General features: G+C 57.7%; 1 protein-coding gene across 1 annotated transcript in view; it reads right to left on the bottom strand.

Annotated features, from left to right (window-relative positions):
* The window catches only part of LOC101949124 (unconventional myosin-XV), an 80,424-nt gene that overhangs the window by 34,413 nt on the left and 29,417 nt on the right, over positions 1 to 16,594 (bottom strand). Inside the window, exons 26-39 of the mRNA XM_065559003.1 lie at positions 16,103 to 16,233; positions 12,897 to 12,992; positions 12,007 to 12,242; positions 11,305 to 11,483; positions 10,593 to 10,665; positions 9,850 to 10,041; positions 9,053 to 9,165; positions 8,526 to 8,620; positions 7,437 to 7,557; positions 6,008 to 6,069; positions 5,421 to 5,558; positions 2,497 to 2,551; positions 660 to 798; positions 143 to 251 (exon numbers count right to left, since the gene is read on the bottom strand). Of these exons, the coding sequence (XP_065415075.1) occupies positions 143 to 251; positions 660 to 798; positions 2,497 to 2,551; positions 5,421 to 5,558; positions 6,008 to 6,069; positions 7,437 to 7,557; positions 8,526 to 8,620; positions 9,053 to 9,165; positions 9,850 to 10,041; positions 10,593 to 10,665; positions 11,305 to 11,483; positions 12,007 to 12,242; positions 12,897 to 12,992; positions 16,103 to 16,233 (1,739 nt within the window). The remainder of the gene's footprint in view (positions 1 to 142; positions 252 to 659; positions 799 to 2,496; positions 2,552 to 5,420; positions 5,559 to 6,007; positions 6,070 to 7,436; positions 7,558 to 8,525; positions 8,621 to 9,052; positions 9,166 to 9,849; positions 10,042 to 10,592; positions 10,666 to 11,304; positions 11,484 to 12,006; positions 12,243 to 12,896; positions 12,993 to 16,102; positions 16,234 to 16,594) is intronic.

Raw genomic sequence — 16,594 nt, 5'->3', positions numbered from 1 at the left:
TGAATGCTCGACTGCGGAGCAGCACCCCGTGCCCCTGCATTCGCCAGGCCAGCAGCTGGACCTCCCCGTCCACACCCCGCAGCGCCCCAGGTTATCGACAGGGAGCACGGCCACCTGTGCCTTCCGATCAGCGCTGTCGTACCGGAGCGGCTGTTGGGGGGCCCGGCCCCACTGACATCTGCCCCTTTAAGATCATCATGGCCTCCTCATGGGGATCCATCTTCTTCACAAAGACCTTCCCACCTTCCTTCCTGCAGGGACAAACAGCCAGGGGCCAGAGCAGGGTCAGTGAGCAGCGTGTGTGTGTGTGTGTGTGTGTGTGTGTGTGTGTGTGTGTGTGTGTGTGTGTGTGTGTGTGTGTGTGTAGAGATATGCATGAGTCCTCATCCCCTGAGCTAAAGGGGTTGCCCCTTGAGCCAGCAACAGACTGTTACCGTTGCTGGGACTCTGTCGCTGCAGGGAGATCACAGCCTCCCAGCCAGTGCATCATCCAGGGAGCCCAACCAGCCCTGCTGCTGCTAATGCATGGCTGGGAAATGCAACCCAGCTGCTGTCCCTGCAGCTTTAAGGGTGTGAGCTCCACTCCAGCCCAGCATCAGACGCTGATGTCCACAGGGGCTCGGGCAGGAGATCCGAGTTCTGGCGGCGCAGGGTCTCACCTGATGGGCTCGGGGAGCCTGGCGGGCCGCTGGCACTGCTTAATGATGTTCTTAATGTGCTGTGTGGGCTCGGGGAAGTGCTGCGAGCTCAGCTTGGCCGGCCGCACCAGCTCGCCGGCCCGCAGCCTGGAGGCAGGAGCTGTCGTGGAGGGAGGAAGCAAGCAGGAGGCTGGGTTGAGAATCTCAAGGAGGGGGGGGTAGGCTCCAGCCCTGAAATCCGGCCCCCACCCCCCTCGAAGGTGGGGAAAGGCTCCTGCTCTGGTTTGCAAGGCTCAGGCTACAATTGTGACTTCTCATAGGGTTACCATACGTCCGGATTGTCCCGGACACGTCCGGCTTTTTGGTGCTCAAATCCTGTCCGGGGGGAACTGCCAAAAAGCCGAACATGTCCGGGAAAAGGCCGGCATCCCCGCCCCAGTCCCCTGCTTACCCGACAGGGCCGGCTCCAGCATTTCTGCCGCCCCAAGCAAAAAAAAAAAAAGCAGCGATCGGCGGCGGCAGTTCAGCGGCAGGTCCTTCGCTCCTAGAGGGAGTGAGGGACCTGCCGCCCCTGAATTGCCACAGGTGCCGCCCCTCTCCCTTGGCCGCCCCAACCACCTGCTTGTTAAGCTGGTGCCTGGAGCCGGCCCTGTTACCTGAGCGGCTCCGGCTGTGAGCTGCAGGCGGATTCCCCGCTGCGGCGGCGGCTGCTGCTGCTCCCCCCAGACACCTCAGCTTTGTGTAGCTGAAGAGCCGAGCTGCCCGAGCGCTACCGGCTTCACGGTTTGCCAGGCAGCCCCCGGACCTCCAGACCCTGCGCCCCCAGCCGGGCACTTCCCCTCCCGGGCTCCGGCTGCGCTGGGGAAGCGCCCGGCCCGGGTCGCAGGGTCTGGAGGTCTGGGGGCTGCCCGGCAAACCGTGAAACCGGTAGCGCTCGGGCAGCCTTTTTCGCGTGGCTGGGAGGGAGGAGGAGGGGGAATGCGGGGCTCTCAGAGGAGGGGGTGGAGTTGGGGCGGGGACTTTGGGGAAGGGGCGGAGTTGGGGCGGGGCCGGGGTGGGAAGGGGCGGGGCCAGGGCCCCGTGGAGTGTCCTCTTTTTAATATGGTAACCCTAGACTTCTGTCCAGCACCATGCACGAGCCCAGTGCCACCTGGGCCGCCTCTCCCTGCTGGGCTTCTAGCTCCATCTTCGCAGGAGTCTTCCACCACCCTGGCCTAGGCTCTGGGACACGCCCTGCAGAGCAGACACAGGTGTCTGCGCAGCTCTTTGCTCCCTTCAAGTGTTTGTCACGTGCCGGGAGAGAGCTTGGGGCTCCAGCCAGAGACTGTGCAAGCTCCTGTCACACCTCACGCTTTCCCCAGGCCTGCAGCCCCACCCCCAGCTCTGTCAATGCTTCCCAGGTCTGACCTGCCGTTCCCACCCCCAGCTAGTCCCAACTTCCTTCCCTTGTCTGCCCCAAAACCTTAGCTGGAGCACCTGTACCTGTCCTGGGCTCCCCCCACCCGCTCTGCTGACGCCCCTCACCCCCCACTCACAGCCCTCCTGCACTCCCAGTCCTATGGCGGGTCATTTTCAAATAATAGCAGCAAACCACACCAATGGGAACTAGACCCAAAGCCAGGCTCCCCTCAGTGCTAAGCCAGGATTTGAACCCAGGTCTCTAAAGGCAAGCGCTGCCACATTAGCTCATGGCACCACTATGCACCTGAGCGTGGCATCAGCATCCCCTGACAGCCGCAAGCTCGGGGCTGGAAAGGGTTAGAAAGCTGCTCTCAGTGTCCCTGCGGAGGTGGAGGGTGAGATCTCAACCCAAGACAGGTTTCTCCAGGGGAGGCTGTATTTGTGATTGATCCCTTACCGGCTTTCTGCAAGAAGGCCGCCGTCCTGGCTGGTGTCCCGCTCACAGCTGTCCTCTGGCCAGGGGGAAGGAGAAGGAGTGTGTTACATCAACAGGCATTAACGGGATGGGTTTCTGAAGCGCCACTCTAGGAATTATTTGGGGGAAGTGCTGTGCTAGGCAGCAGGCCAGACTATGTGATTCCTTCTGGCTTTAGCAGCCATGGAAACTGCCTCGGCGAAGGGTGGCCATGATGTGGCAGGGCTGTCCAGCTGCTACGGTGGCTTCTGTTTCAATAGGGTCTTTCACCCCAAAGGATTCCAGAGCACTTTAAAGTGTACAGGGATCGTTTCACACCCCCGCTCCCAAAATGCAGCTGCCTCTAGGGTGGGAGGGTGCCAAGCAGCCCCGTGCACTGTAGAACAAGCATGGAGGCAGAAAGGCAATTCTGGCCCAGGTTAGATGGTAAATGCCTTGTCTTTCCTTGTCTGCCCTGGGGTCTTAAACGTCCTCCCAGAGCAATGGGGGGTACGGGGAGGAGGGCGGTTAAGGCTCCATCGTAACGTTTCCACCATAGAAAGCTGCCTGGAGCTGAGTCATTATTACTAGCGTGAGCAGGTGGAATCTGGGCACCCCCCAGGATCCAAGACCTCCGGGAGGCAGCACACACTGGAGCCTTTCCCAGCGCGCAGCCCCACCACCCAACAGCGGGGGGCAGGAAACGAAACGGAGCCCCTTCAGCTGAGAGCACAGAGCGGAGCTCAGGGAGCCCACAGGCTGTGACCCCTCGAGGGGCTTGAATTGTCACCACAGGTCAGGACCTCGCTTTTCTCTCCCCAAGCTGGGGGCTTGGGGTCAGTGCTGATTCCAAAGGGAGAGTGACCCCCACGGCCACTCTGGGGCACTGGGGCCAGCACTGGCTACTTGTCACCTATCCCCCTCCCTGCGGCATAGGGTCCCCTAGCACCACACTGGGGCCAGCACCGACTCCCCGAGTCACCTACCTGACTCCCTGTGGCACAGGGTCCCCTACATAGCCAATTACTTTAGTTGATTACTCATGTACTGGGTGTTGTGTGAGGTTAGGATTATAGACATATAAGCCTGATCAGCAGTCAAGGGATAAGTATGCATTAGATAAGGAGGGCTGAAACGCCAGGCCTACAGGCTGAGGCCTGTAAGATTTTAGCTTAGCCAGACAAGGCCTTAGAGGTAAGAAACGCTTGCATAAGTAAGTGACCGAAGAATGACCCAATGTCATAAAGTTACGGGAAGAGAAGTGCCAAGGGATGGTATTGTGAAAAATTAGCCGTAAGATTAATTTTAGATCACAAAATGCTCTAGCCGCACATTTTTTTCGAACACGGGCCTTAACCGCCGGATACAGGTCCATGCTGTCACGGAGTATTGGGGGACTCAGGGCCCTGCACCCCTGGCTTCCTGCGATTCACCATGACTCTCAGCCAGCCAGTAAAGCAGAAGGTTTATTTGGATGACAGGAATACAGTCCAAGACAGGTCTTGCAGGCACAGACCACAGGGCCCCCCTCAGTTAGGTCCAGCTTGGGGTCCCAGGGCATCCCAGCCCACCCCCCTTTGGGGGGTCAGAGCCATCTCTGCCTCCCAGCCCTCTCTCCAGCCCGCTTCCAGCACTCTGCCTTCAGCGACCCCTCCCACACCCTTTGTTCAGTTTCCCGGGCCAAGGTGTCACCTGGCCTCCAACCCCTTCCTGGGTTCTCATGTTACACGCTCAGGTATTCGCCTTCGGGCAGACTCCCATCCCCCAATGCAGACTATCCTAGCCACACTCCCCTCTCAGCATTCACACACCCCAGTAAGAACAGTCCCAGTTCGTCACACATGCTAATGAGAATAAAAGGAACTACACACAACCTATGGGAAGCAGGGTACCCCCATATTCTGGGGAGACACAATACAAATAAGGAAAAAGAGGGTTGATACTTTCACACACAGGGGCAGAGGATGAGGTACAGACAGAATCGCCTGATAAAAGAGGGTGCCCAGAGTGGGAAAATTGAGCTTCCTATGGGAAAACTCCAGCAGAAACCTTCCCTCTCCTGATAATCCAGGAGAGCCCTGTCAGACTCTAACACTCTCTAGGAGGAGGTGAGTACAACTGTAGCTATAATTTGTGCCTGGATAGATGTAGGATGTATCTAGCCTTGGATGCTCATAACGCTGTTGGTAGCGTTAATACAATTGATAAAAGATATTAGACATTGTTCTTGTGAATGTCCGTGTTTCTTTCCTTGGTCTTCATGTGTTCCTAGCAGCTCTAGACCTGAGACTAGTGGCAGAGGGAACTCTGTTGAGCCTGCCGCCACCGGAGCCGAACCCACAGCGGTGCAATACGCCAGCCCTAAATTCACTTTCAGTACAAAGAAAAGGCTACTCCTAGCACCGCACTGGGGCCAGCAGTCACTCCGTGGGGAGTCCATCTCCCCCACTCCCTGGGGTTTCTATTTCTCTCCTCACCCCCAGGACACACAGCTCCAGGGAGGGTCCATAAAAGAGGGCTGGGGCCATGCCAGCCTGTGAGAGAAGAATGAGATGGGAGAAACTATGACCCTGCCTGGGAGCCTGCCATCCGGCAGCACTCGGCCTCCCTGGAGGGCAGCCTCACACCTTCTCAGGGCTCAGCCGCCCCCAGGGAGGGGGACACGTGATCTGCCAAGAGACGCAGGGTCCTGTCCAGCCCTGTTCTACTCCTCACCGGGGCTGGGTTGGGCTCATTAGACCTCAGGGAAAGGCTATAAAAGGGCCGGCATCCAGATGTAACGTCCTAGAACTCAATCCCTTGCCTGCTCGTCTTGACACTCCCAGTGGAGAAAAGGGATTTTAGGGCCATATGGTTAACTTCTTGCTCTGAACGCAGGCTGGGTGTGTTCCCATCCCCCCCAGCAGGGGCACATGAGACAGACCCACCTGCGGCGGCAGTGCCGTGCCGGGCGCGCTCTGGACTGTGCTGGGGGCTTGGTTGGCAGATCTGGGGCTGGTGGCCTGGGAGGCGTTGGGGGAGACTGTGCCGTCCGCCTGCTGCTGCTGCCTGGTGATCTGACGAGCCTGCGCCGCCGAAATGAGGGAGCGGGTGTGAGCACAGGCTGCGCGCTGCCCCATGGCCGGATTCCACCGTATCCTCAGACACCCCCTCGCTCATCCCCGGTGCTCCCACAGGGCAAGACAGAGATGCGAACCAGTGGCCAGGCCCCCTTCCTCCAAGGCTGCCCCAAATCTCCAGCCCCAACCACATTCCGCTTGGGATGGGAGGGGAGTGTTAAACCCCTGAGTCCTTGTGGCCTGTCATCTCTACCGCCCCTTAGTGCCTGGGGCCTCTGCCCGCCCCAGCGCCCCAGTCACTATCCCGGGCAGGGATCTGACACATTTTGAACTAAGGCACTAGAATCGGCAAGGGAAAAGCCCCACAGCTCCTGCAGTACTGACATGCTGCTGCATGTGCTTTACACCTCAGCGCTGCCCCCTACTGTGCCCCCCAAGTCCCCGGCCCCACTGACCCGGAGCAGGGCCTGCTGCTTGATGTGGTCGCGCTGCGGCACCAAGCCGGGCTCCTGCAAACCTGCAAATGCAAAGAGGAGGGAGCTGGGGTGAAACCAGAAACGGAAGCGCCTGCCAAAGGCCGGCGGATAGAGCTGCTGCCTGGGCGTGCGCAGAGAAGGGGGCAGTCCAGCAAACGCGGGAGCCTGGAAGTGTGCACACAGCCTCGCTGGGGCTCAGGTACCACGGTGACGGGTGTAGGGCATGGACCTGGAGAGGACAGAGTGGCTGGGAAAGCGGGGACAGGGTGCGCAGCCCAGGGACAGGGGAGCACCTTGCATTGCTCTCACCTGACCCCTCTAGACCGTGGCTTCAAAGGGACCCTCTCCACCCTTCCTTGGCTGAAGGCCCCACGCTGGTTCACAGCGCTGCCACCCCTTACTAGCCAGGGCTGGATCCTGTCTGTACCGTGTGCCGAGGAGCCGCGTTTTCTGCAGCAGGACGGTTCGCTCACGGCCCATCCGACCGTCCTGGGTGCATTAATATGGGCCTGTTGCTCCCAGAGGCGCCTGCGTTCTGGGCACCACCCCTCTTCGTGGGAGGGATACGGGACTGCCCTTGGCTGGCAGGCTGAGATCTCCACACACCCCACTGAAGCCCCCCCACCATTACTCCAGTCCCAGCCTTCAGCCAATCACCTCAAAGCTGGGGGTGGAGTGGGGACGTGGGTAGTTAAGACTCATTTCAAGCCTCAGAAGGGGAAGGCCCCATGGTCATTGAGCCAGCCAGCCCCACTGAAATCAGGTGGGACGGAAGGGGCTAGACTCCCCTTCCTAGTGATTACAACTTCCCTGTGGAAATCTGGCCCTAGTGTACCCCTATAGCTTCTCTCGGCGCTGTAGTAGCCACCCCTAGGTGTGTTCAGAGTCCCCTAACACAAGCAGCCCTCTGCTCACAGGCACAGGGCAAGCAGTCTCCCTGCAGCTCCTTCTGGCCACAGATCTCACACATCCACACACCTGCCCTCGCCCTTCCCAGCTGTGCAACCTAGTGGATAGGACACTGGACTGAGACTTAGACCTGGGTTCAAGTTCCGGCTCTGCTCTGCCACTGCTTTGCTGAATGACCTTTGGCGAGTCACTTCCCCTCCCATGCCTCAGTTTCCCCATCTGTATAATGGGGACAGTGATCCTGCCCTTCTGTGTAATGCGAGTTAGATCCATGGATGAAAAGTGCTAGGCATGAGCTAGGTATTATGATTATTATGATCATCATCCCCACTGTGCAGATGGAGAAACTGAGGCCCAGAGCAGGGCAGTGACTTGCCTAAGGTCACCCAGCAGGCCCGTGGCAGAGCTGGGAATAGAGCCCAGGAGCCTTGCGCCCTGCAGAGTCCTGCTCTGGCAGGCATTGCCCTGTGCAAGGCCAGGAGGCTCTGCCCACACTCACCAGTCTGCTGGGGCATCTCCATGGGTGCTCTAGCACTGCCTTGGTCCACATTGCTGCCCCCACCTCCTACTCGGCCTCCTCCTTTCATCTTCCGGGAGACAGCAGCCGGCTTCTCCAAGTCCTGGCACGGGAGAGAGGCGGGAACAGAGCAAACAAAGGTTCGAGGGTGGCAGGGGCAGGAGCCTTGGTGGCAGGCTGGAAAGTGATCCCAGCCACAGCAGACGAGTGTCAGGGAACATCCAGGCCAGGGAGATCGAGTGACAGCTCCTTCCCCACTAACGCTGCAATCGCAATGGACAGGTAGGGAGCCAAAAGCCAATACGGCTGAGGGGTCGTAACAACTGAGGTTTCATGCCTCCTAGCTTCTCCCGGGGTAACTCGTCCCCATGCCCCCATTCGGGGAGCCCACCTAATGGTTCTGCCTAGATGAGGGTGATGGCTCCATCCGGCCCTCTCAACTGCAATGTAACTGATCCCCTTCCCGGGGCCTGCCACCTGGCACAGCACAAGAGAGAAGAAAAAACTCCAGTAACATAATAGCGGGTGACATTTATACAGCAGCTTTCATGCCACTCCCAAAGGGCCACCCCTGCTATGGAAATGCAGCCACCTCTGGGGTGGGAAAGGAAGTGGGAGAACAGAGGCCACCCAGCTCGGATTCTCACCAAAGAGCTGTGGGATCATAGGGGCCCACACAGGTGCTTAAGTGCCAGAGACTTAAAGCTGCAGTGCTTCCAACCTGGTGCTTAAGCCATTCGGCAGAGACAGCAGATTAAACCCGCCAGCCTTGCTGACACTGGGCAGGGGGCCTGGCTAGCAAACATAGACTCGGCTGCCCCATGAATCTAGCCCCAAAGAGTTTTCTGCTGTGGTTCGTTCCCTTCTTACACCCAAGCGCCTAAGGGTCCTGGGGGGAAACTGCTGCAGTTAAGACAGGGACTCCCTTGATCTATCTATGGTCCTTGCCTGGACCCCATTTCCCTAGTCGCTGGGCCCCTCACAGTCCTTAATGACACCCCCGTGAAGTAGGGCCGGGCTCCCAAGCCCCAGCCGTCCTTCCTCTCATTCCCAACAGGGAACTGTCCTTACCCCATTCCCATAGGACAGGACCGGGTCAAACAGACTGTCCAGGTAACGATCCAACCCCTTGTGTGTTCGAGCTTCGCTGACGGTGTCGGAATCTGCTGGCGGGGTCACAACAGGCAGAGGAAGAGTTAGCCGAAGAGGAAGGTGTTGGCTGACTAGTGCCTCCTTCTTCCAAACGCTTCCCGGGTTCATGGGCTAATGGCCCGTAACCGCGAAACTCCCTGCACTCCAGAGTCTATAGCTGGATAATTCCATGGCCATGGTGACAACATCTCTGCAGGCTAAAGCGGGGGTGACCAAATCTCATGCTTCAGGGCATCGGGTCAGGAGGGCCCTCAACGCCTCCGTTCCCCTACAGAGACCAGGAGTGGTCAGGTGCATTATGGGAAGGGTTGCCTTTTTCTAAAACCCCAGGCCAAGATGATTTTGAGCTGGATCCTGAAGTGAATGGGAGTTGCACTGCTCTGTCCGTGGAAAGAGGGGCCCAGTCTGGGGGGAGAAGGCTGTAGGAAGGTGAGTTTGACTCTTACCACGACTGTAATATCCATCTGAGTCAGGGGTGTTTGGAGGCGGCAGAGTGGGGGCCTTTGTGAGTGGGGGAGACGGGACTTCCTCGTCCGAATCCAAGCCTTGTCCGAATACTCTACAGAGAAAAAAGTGGGAGGAGGCATAAAGAGGGAACAGCTGTTTAATCTCCACCCTTCATTGCTTTCTCTTCATCTGCTGGTGACTGCCGGCGGCTGCTGGCATCATCGCGGCTGGAGACGCGCTGAGATGGAGACCCTGCGTGCAGCCGGCTCTGAGGCAGGGCTAGGCTGAGGGTCTGGCAGTGGGCGCTCGTCCCACCCTGCCCAAACACTCCGGATCTCGCAAGAGTTCTGCCCTTCCAGGCGCCTAAGATCAAAGCGAGCCAGTGGCCCTGCTGTGATAAAATCCCAGCTGTTCCTGGCTCCCAGTCCTATGCTCCGCTCCCTCCAGAGGCCACACCTCCCTCCAGAGGCCACTCCCCCTCTTCTGGCCACGCCTCCTTCTGATGGCCACACCTCACGCCTCTCAGAAAGCATTTGCAGGGCATGCAATGGTACGTATATTGCACACTATGCAGCTGAATGATCCGGAGCTTCAAAGGGGCCCAGAGCTCTGGTCGCTGTCCCTTTAAAAGCAGAGCTGCTGTGAAGGGCATCCAGATGCTCCAAGCGGCTCTGGAATAGGTCTGCACATTGGGGATCTGGGGTTCTGACCTCCCCTACAGCCGCTGGGAGCTCATGGGTCCCCGGGCCCGGCCAGACTCTCCCCTCTAGGCTATTCAGCATCCCCGGATACCTACGTGCTGGCAGCGCTGCTGCCCTTGTCCACCCCCTCTGAAGCGACGATGAAATAAGATTTCTGCTTGGGGAAGCCCCTGGGCAGCTCCAGGTCGGAAACGAGGTCCAGGATGTAATCGTGGCCAGCCAGCTCGGCCCACTGGGCACCATCCTTCATGGAGATGGACCAGCCCCTCCAGCCTTCCGTCAGCCCCCTGCCGGCAAAGCACAGCGTCTGAGCCAGGAGAGCGCACTCCTGAGGGGGGACGCAGCGAGGAGGAGACAGAGCAGGCCCAGGGCAGGCCTTCGTGGGGGGAGCCCTGCCTGCTCAACCCCACCACTAGGCCAGGCCCTGGCCCTGGCCCTCCATGCATCGAGACCCCAACACGCACCCACAGCTGCCGAAATAGAACCAGGGCCCACCAGTTCCACAGCCAGCAGCTGCTGCGATAGCCCATGGCCCTGCTGGGGAAGGGCTCATTGCTTTGCGCCCGAGGGGCTGCATATGACTAGAGATGGGGCCTGAACCAGCCCCCTCGGGCCCCAGATCCATATGCACCCTGCCCATTGGGACTCTGGATCCAAATTGTGTAGCGTTAGCTAGTCACTGCTTCTTACTTGACTAGAGAGCCCCAGCCTAGCCGGCTCTGCCTAGCACAGCGTGGGCCAAGGGCTTCCACAGTCCCTGTGGGAAACGGAGCAGACAGATCCATGGGGCAGGTGGTCGGGATGCCGGCCGTCCCCAGCAGGGCCAAAGCCCCCCTACCTGTGCTTCAGCACGTCCCCTGCTAGCTCCTCCCCTGTGCTCCAGGAATGGATGGGGCAGGAGAAGTAGTCACCTGAGAAGTTAAGAGCAGACGGTCAAATCGCTGCATGTTACCGAGCAGCCGAACCCCAACCCCGACCCACGCACCCCCCACCTGGAGTCTGTTTGGGTACGTGGGGCAGTGAGCGCACACTGGCAAAACTGCCCCCGGAGCTGGGCAGGGAAAGAAGGGCCCGGGGAAGGGATGGACACAGAGGATGGTTAAGGCTAAATGAGGGCTGGGGTGCACCCAAATGTTGGACTCCCCCAAATTACTGCGCCCCCACTCCCTCACCCCCCATCCCATTTTCCCCTTGCACATCGCTTCCCAGTCTGCCTCTGCCTCTCAGTCCCGATCTCCCCTGCAAGCGCAGTGGCCCAGCCACCAGCCTCCCTGCTTCCCCCACGCCCCCGCACTCTGGGGCCGGTTCCCCAAGATCCTGGCTTTATCCACCCCCAAGAGCCCAGACTCTGGGCCACGTTCTGTCTTCACTAACCCCCGTGAGCCCCCACTGAGCCATGGGGGTGTGCGCGGGGTGCCAGCCAGGCCCACCAGTGTCTGGCCCACCAGGGCAGTGGCATCACCTCTCCCTGCAGCCGCCCTCAATCCCCCTGACCCCTCCAGGCTGAGTCTTGACCCAAGGCCCCTGGGTTCGTCCCAGAGGCCCCTCACCGTTGAAGCAGTAGACGTCCAAGGCCATGCTTGCTCTCTGCCTGTTGGCTGTCCACTCAAGCAGCGACGGTGGGTAGGCCCGGGCCGCCTCAGGGCCAAGCTGGGACCTCAGCATGGCCTGCATCAGCTTGTGCTGGCACACCGGCTTGTAGCCATCAAAGGCGTAGTCGGAAACAAACCTACACAGGAAGGATGGACGCCGTGGGAGGGGACTGGGCCAGCAGGACACGCATCTGCACAATGGAGCAGGACCCAACCTCCTTTGACTTTCACTGACTCGCGCTCTCCAGGCAACGCCCCGGGTCACCTGGAAGCCCTGATGGAGCCGCGAGGCAGGGGCATGTCTCCGGCTGCGCATCCAACAGCCCCAACCTTTCCAGGTGCTGATGGAATACCCTGCGCTTAGTGTGAGTGCTGATGTCTCCCCCTAGAGGCCAGCCCAGGGATTACAATAGCCTACTGCTGCCGCACAGCTAAAGGAGGTTCTGCTTTAGCTCAAGGGGTACAAGCCAGAGGTTTTGGGGCGGAGGGTTGCAGGTTTGAGCCCTGTGGAGGAGCTGTATGTGCGGATGCCCTTGATTCCCATAGGGTTCGCTGGCAGCTAAGGGGGCTAGAAGGAGCCCAAGACTGGGACCATCAGAGGGATGTTCAGCCCTGTCCCATGGGCTCCCGTCACGACCTCTCCCCAGCCCCAGTGCTCACTTGAGCAGGTGTTTCTCCAGGCCGGCAGAGGGGGCAAAGCCGCTGAGGCAGGCGGCCAGGAGGAGCCAGCCCCGCTCCTCGTTGTTGACGTTGGTGTTGCGCCACACCTGGTTAGCGATCTGAGCCAGGATCTCGTCCCGCAGGCCCGGCGCCCAGAGCCCCTTCTGCACGATGTAGTTCCCAAACAGGCTCTCCGGGGTGCCGCCGAGGTGCGGGTCGCCCATGAAGCGCAGAATCTACCGCCGGGAGAGGGGCCAGGAGATGTGGGATACCGAGCAACGGTCAGAAATCTCTCCTTCCCTTCCCCCAACACAGACAGGCCTCCCCCCTCTTTCCAGGGGCGCCCCCAGACATTTTTCTCCTGGGAGGCATCATCCCATCTCCATGGAGCCATCCGGGCTGCAGCTGCTGGTCCCAGCACCTGCCTTTGTGCCCAGCCTGCCCTGGTGCAGTGTCACTCCCCATCCCTGAGAGGGGACAGGGCTCTGAGTGGGCTGGTTTCACCCCTTTGGAGATGGTGGGTCAAGATCTTTAGCATCACCCGTCATGGGCGCTGGGCTGGTGCTGGAGAAGCCACGAGGTCCCATAGCAATGCTGTGAACTCCTGGTGGTCTTTTTTTCTCCATCCCTGCTGAAAGGCCCCTCTGAGCATGTGCCTATGGCCAGGTCAGCAGAGTCAGGCCAGGGATCAGGGGCTGGAGGCAGGACTTGAGGGGGCATCCCAGGCCTCTAGCCCAAACTGATTTATGGACTTATGCCCATTAGCCATGAATCCTCCCACCCCTTGGCTGGACGGAGCCTTGCTCCCTTCCCTCTGCAATCCCCAGGCCGCAAGGACAAACCAGAGGCCTTGGGGATGAGGCCAGGAGATGCTGTGAACACCAACCTACCAGTTTGAACAGACTGAGCGCTTCCTGCACCAGCTCCTCCTCCAACTGGGTCAGCGGGGATGCCAGTGGCGCGGTGAGCATCCCGAACAACGGCTCCTGCGGGGCAGAGGACAGGCGCATTGAACTCCGCTGCAGGGGTTTGGCAAAGCTCAGGCTATGGGCAGCCATGAAGGCCAACGATGGGCAAGGCCCATTGAAAGGTCCTGGCTGGAACGATCATTGGTGACTAAAGGAACGTTACAAAATCCCCCAGCACTGAGCCCGGCGCGTTCAGCTGGGAAGTGAGGGAGGTAGGGCAGCATCCCGCTGTAGAGATACAGAACGGTCTGTCAGACAGCAGCCCCACGCGGGCGCACACCACTTCCACGAGACAGGCACAGGCCAAATGCCGAGCGAGGGGCCGTATTCTGCTCGCAGATGCAGAGTGACTCCATCACTCCAGGAGCAGCGCGGAGAGCAGGACCCAGCCCCTGCGCACCAGCAGATGCTGTGCACAATCTCCTGGGAAGAGAAGTGTGTGAGTGAGAATTTGATGACGACAAGATCTTCCGGACAAAAATGCAAACGTCTGCTGTAGATCAGTCTCTGATCATTTTCATATGTCTTTACATTGTGCCTCTTCATATAACCTTGTGGTGGGTCTACCCACGTGTGACCTCTGTTTTCATGGAACTTTGTATCAAAGCCTCATTTAAAAACTTTGCATTGCCCTTGGTATAATATTATAGCCCCTAAGGATAGAATAAGATAGAAGAAAAATTTCTGTTTGCTAGCAGTAGAACAAGAGCTCTCCCCCCCCTACTCTTAATCAATTGCCCTGTTGAATGAATGAGATGTGAATGAGCAAGGCATGAAAGGCAGCACCTCCAGACAGCCTCAACTGTTGGAGAGGGGCTGGGAGCCAGACCCAAGGACAATAAAACGTGTCAAGTGGGCTCATTAAAAACAAGCAGACATACTGACGGCCTCGGGGGTTAGAAGCAAGCACCTTCTTTTGGAAACACCCTCTTTGCAGCATTGGGACAACACTCAAAAGAAAGCAGCACAAAGGACCAATGAACACAGACCTGGTATAGATTTGCATAAGAAAAAAAGCTGCTATAAAAGTGAGGTGTCTTGCAGAGGACCCCGGGTCTCGTCTTGTCAACCTGGGAGCATCGATCCGGATCGGCAGAAGCCCGGCTCCACCCCCTCCCCCATCTAACTCACCTGGCCAGTGAAGTTAAGGGGAGCAACTAATTGGTAACAACAAGACGGAGTGTGTTTGTGTGTGTGTGTGTGAGTGTAAGTGTAATATATTATATGCATATAATACAGTGTTAATGAATACATGAATTACTAATAAATGTGGCGTTTTGTCTTATTCCCCCTGAAAAGATCCTGTGCAGTACTTTAAGTACAACACTGCCCGTGGATTGTGGCATCCTGCTGCATGCGTGAGACCCGAATGACACGCCGGAGTAGAACAAAGCCGGCTCAGATCCTGGCCCGGGCTGAGTGAAACCCAGAAGGCACATGGCATGCACAGGTCAGGGACGTTGATTCGGTGATCAAAGGGGAGCCAGTGGCACAGAGAAGCATGCTTCCTTTCTCCAGTCGTCTGATTTTCTCTCAACTGAGTTATGACGTTATTGATATAATCTGGGACCATATAGATCATTGTTGCAACCAAGGTCCTGTAGTGGCACGCAAATCTTGTATAAAGGGGGTCAAATGGGGTGTCTAAGACAAGGTTATGGTTTACTGGTTATGATTATGCTGTCTATATGTGTGTATCACTTTTGTAGTTGAAGTTATGAATATTGGCTCTATACTGTCTGTATTTCAAACTTATGCTATGCTGCTGGGTGACATCCCAGACAAACTGGTGTTAGCTCTGCCTAGCCTGCTTGCTGGCCCATTAAGGACCATCAGCTATACAATGGACCCATTGAGAGAAGGCAAATATGCCTTGAGACTCAGCAAAGTATGCAGGAACTTGCCCATGTGACTCCAGACTCCATTTTGCTGTAATTTTCCACAGTAAGAACAAAGAGGTGTTCTTACACCTGGAAAAGACTATATAAGGCTGATGCCTCATCTCCATCTTGTCTTCAATCCTGCTTCTTACCTCTGGAGGAACTTTGCTACAAGCTGAAGCTTTGAACAAAGGACTGAGGACCCATCCCAGCGGGGGATGTATTCCAGAGACTTGATTTGAACCTGCAGTTTATTCTATCGCTGCTGCAAGCCTGAACCAAGAACTTTGCCATTATTGTATGTAATTGATTCCATTTAACCAATTCTAACTCTCATCTCTATCTTTTTCCTTTTATGAACAAACCTTTAGATTTTAGATTCTAAAGGATTGGCAACAGCGTGATTTGTGGGTAAGATCTGATTTGTATATTGACCTGGGTCTGGGGCTTGGTCCTTTGGGATCAGGAGAACCTTTTTCTTTTACTGGGGTATTGGTTTTCATAACCATTTGTCCCCATAACGAGTGGCACTGGTGGTAATACTGGGAAACTGAAGTGTCTAAGGAGATTGCTTGTGAGACTTGCGGTTAGCCAGTGGGGTGAGACCGAAATCCTCCTAGTCTGGCTGGTTTGGTTTGCCTTAGAGGTGGAAAAAACCCCAGCCTTGGGCTGTAACTGCCCTGTTTGAGCAATTTGTCCTGAGTTGGCACTCTCAGTTGGGTTCCGCCAGAACCGCATTGTCACATGAGTCCCTTTAAGCTCAGGCCCATTCACAGACGCTACAATCTGCCTGGAGGGAGCCCCTTGCATCCAAGCCTCAGCATCCTCTGTGCTCATTGACCCGGTGCTCAGCATGTCACAGGATCAGGCCCCTCCTAACTTCCCTGGGAGGTCAGTAAGCACCATCAGCCTCATTTTGCAGCTGGGGAAAGCATGGGTAAGTAACTTGCCCAAGGTCACTCGGCGAGTCAGTGGCAGAGGCAGGAAGAGACTCCAGCAGTCCTGACTCCGAGGCCCCTGCTGTAATCACGTAACACTCCCTCCCTGAGCTGGAGGAGAGCCCTGGAGTTTGAACTCCCAGCACACTCTCTAACTCCCAGAGGATTGACTCCCTCCCAGAGACAGGAATAGAACCCAGGTGTCCTGGCGTCCGGTCCCAGCTAACTACTGAGTGTCCCTCCCTCCTTACACTGCCCGTTCTTTCGAGGGCGCGGAGTGGCTCAGGGGGTTGCTCGGTGCCTCCCTTACCTGGAAGTGGACCCGCACATACTTGGCCATGGGGTAGTTGTTGATGTCGAGTGGCAGGGTGAGCCGGGAGTCCGTTTGCAGTTTGGGCGCAGGGACCGGAACGACGCACTGAGCATTCACCGGCTTGTGAGCTGGGGGAGAACAGAGGCACCAGGAGTCAGTGGGGTCGGGAGGAGGAGAGGCTCCAGCCCCTGCCACTGGCTTAGGGAATAAAGGTGGGCAACAAACAGAAGCTCCCTGGGGTGTCTCAGCCTGGGATCCTTCGGCTCCAGGGCAGGGCAGAATCAAACCCACGTTGGTGCAGCCAGGAGGCTGGGCTGAGCTCCTTCTGGGGGCAGGAGCGAGACAGCGCTCGCTGACTCTCTCTGGAGACGCCTAGACCAACGTGGCCCAGCTAAACCTCACAGTATTCCAGGGGGAAACTGAGACCCAGAGGCCAGTGACAGAACTAGGAATAGAACCCAGGCATCCTGAACCCCGTCCCGTGCTCTA

This window comes from Chrysemys picta, chromosome 10 (genome assembly GCF_011386835.1).
Source record: "Chrysemys picta bellii isolate R12L10 chromosome 10, ASM1138683v2, whole genome shotgun sequence".
NCBI classification, from domain to species: Eukaryota; Metazoa; Chordata; order Testudines; family Emydidae; genus Chrysemys; species Chrysemys picta.
This window is presented reverse-complemented; position numbering and strand designations above follow the sequence as displayed.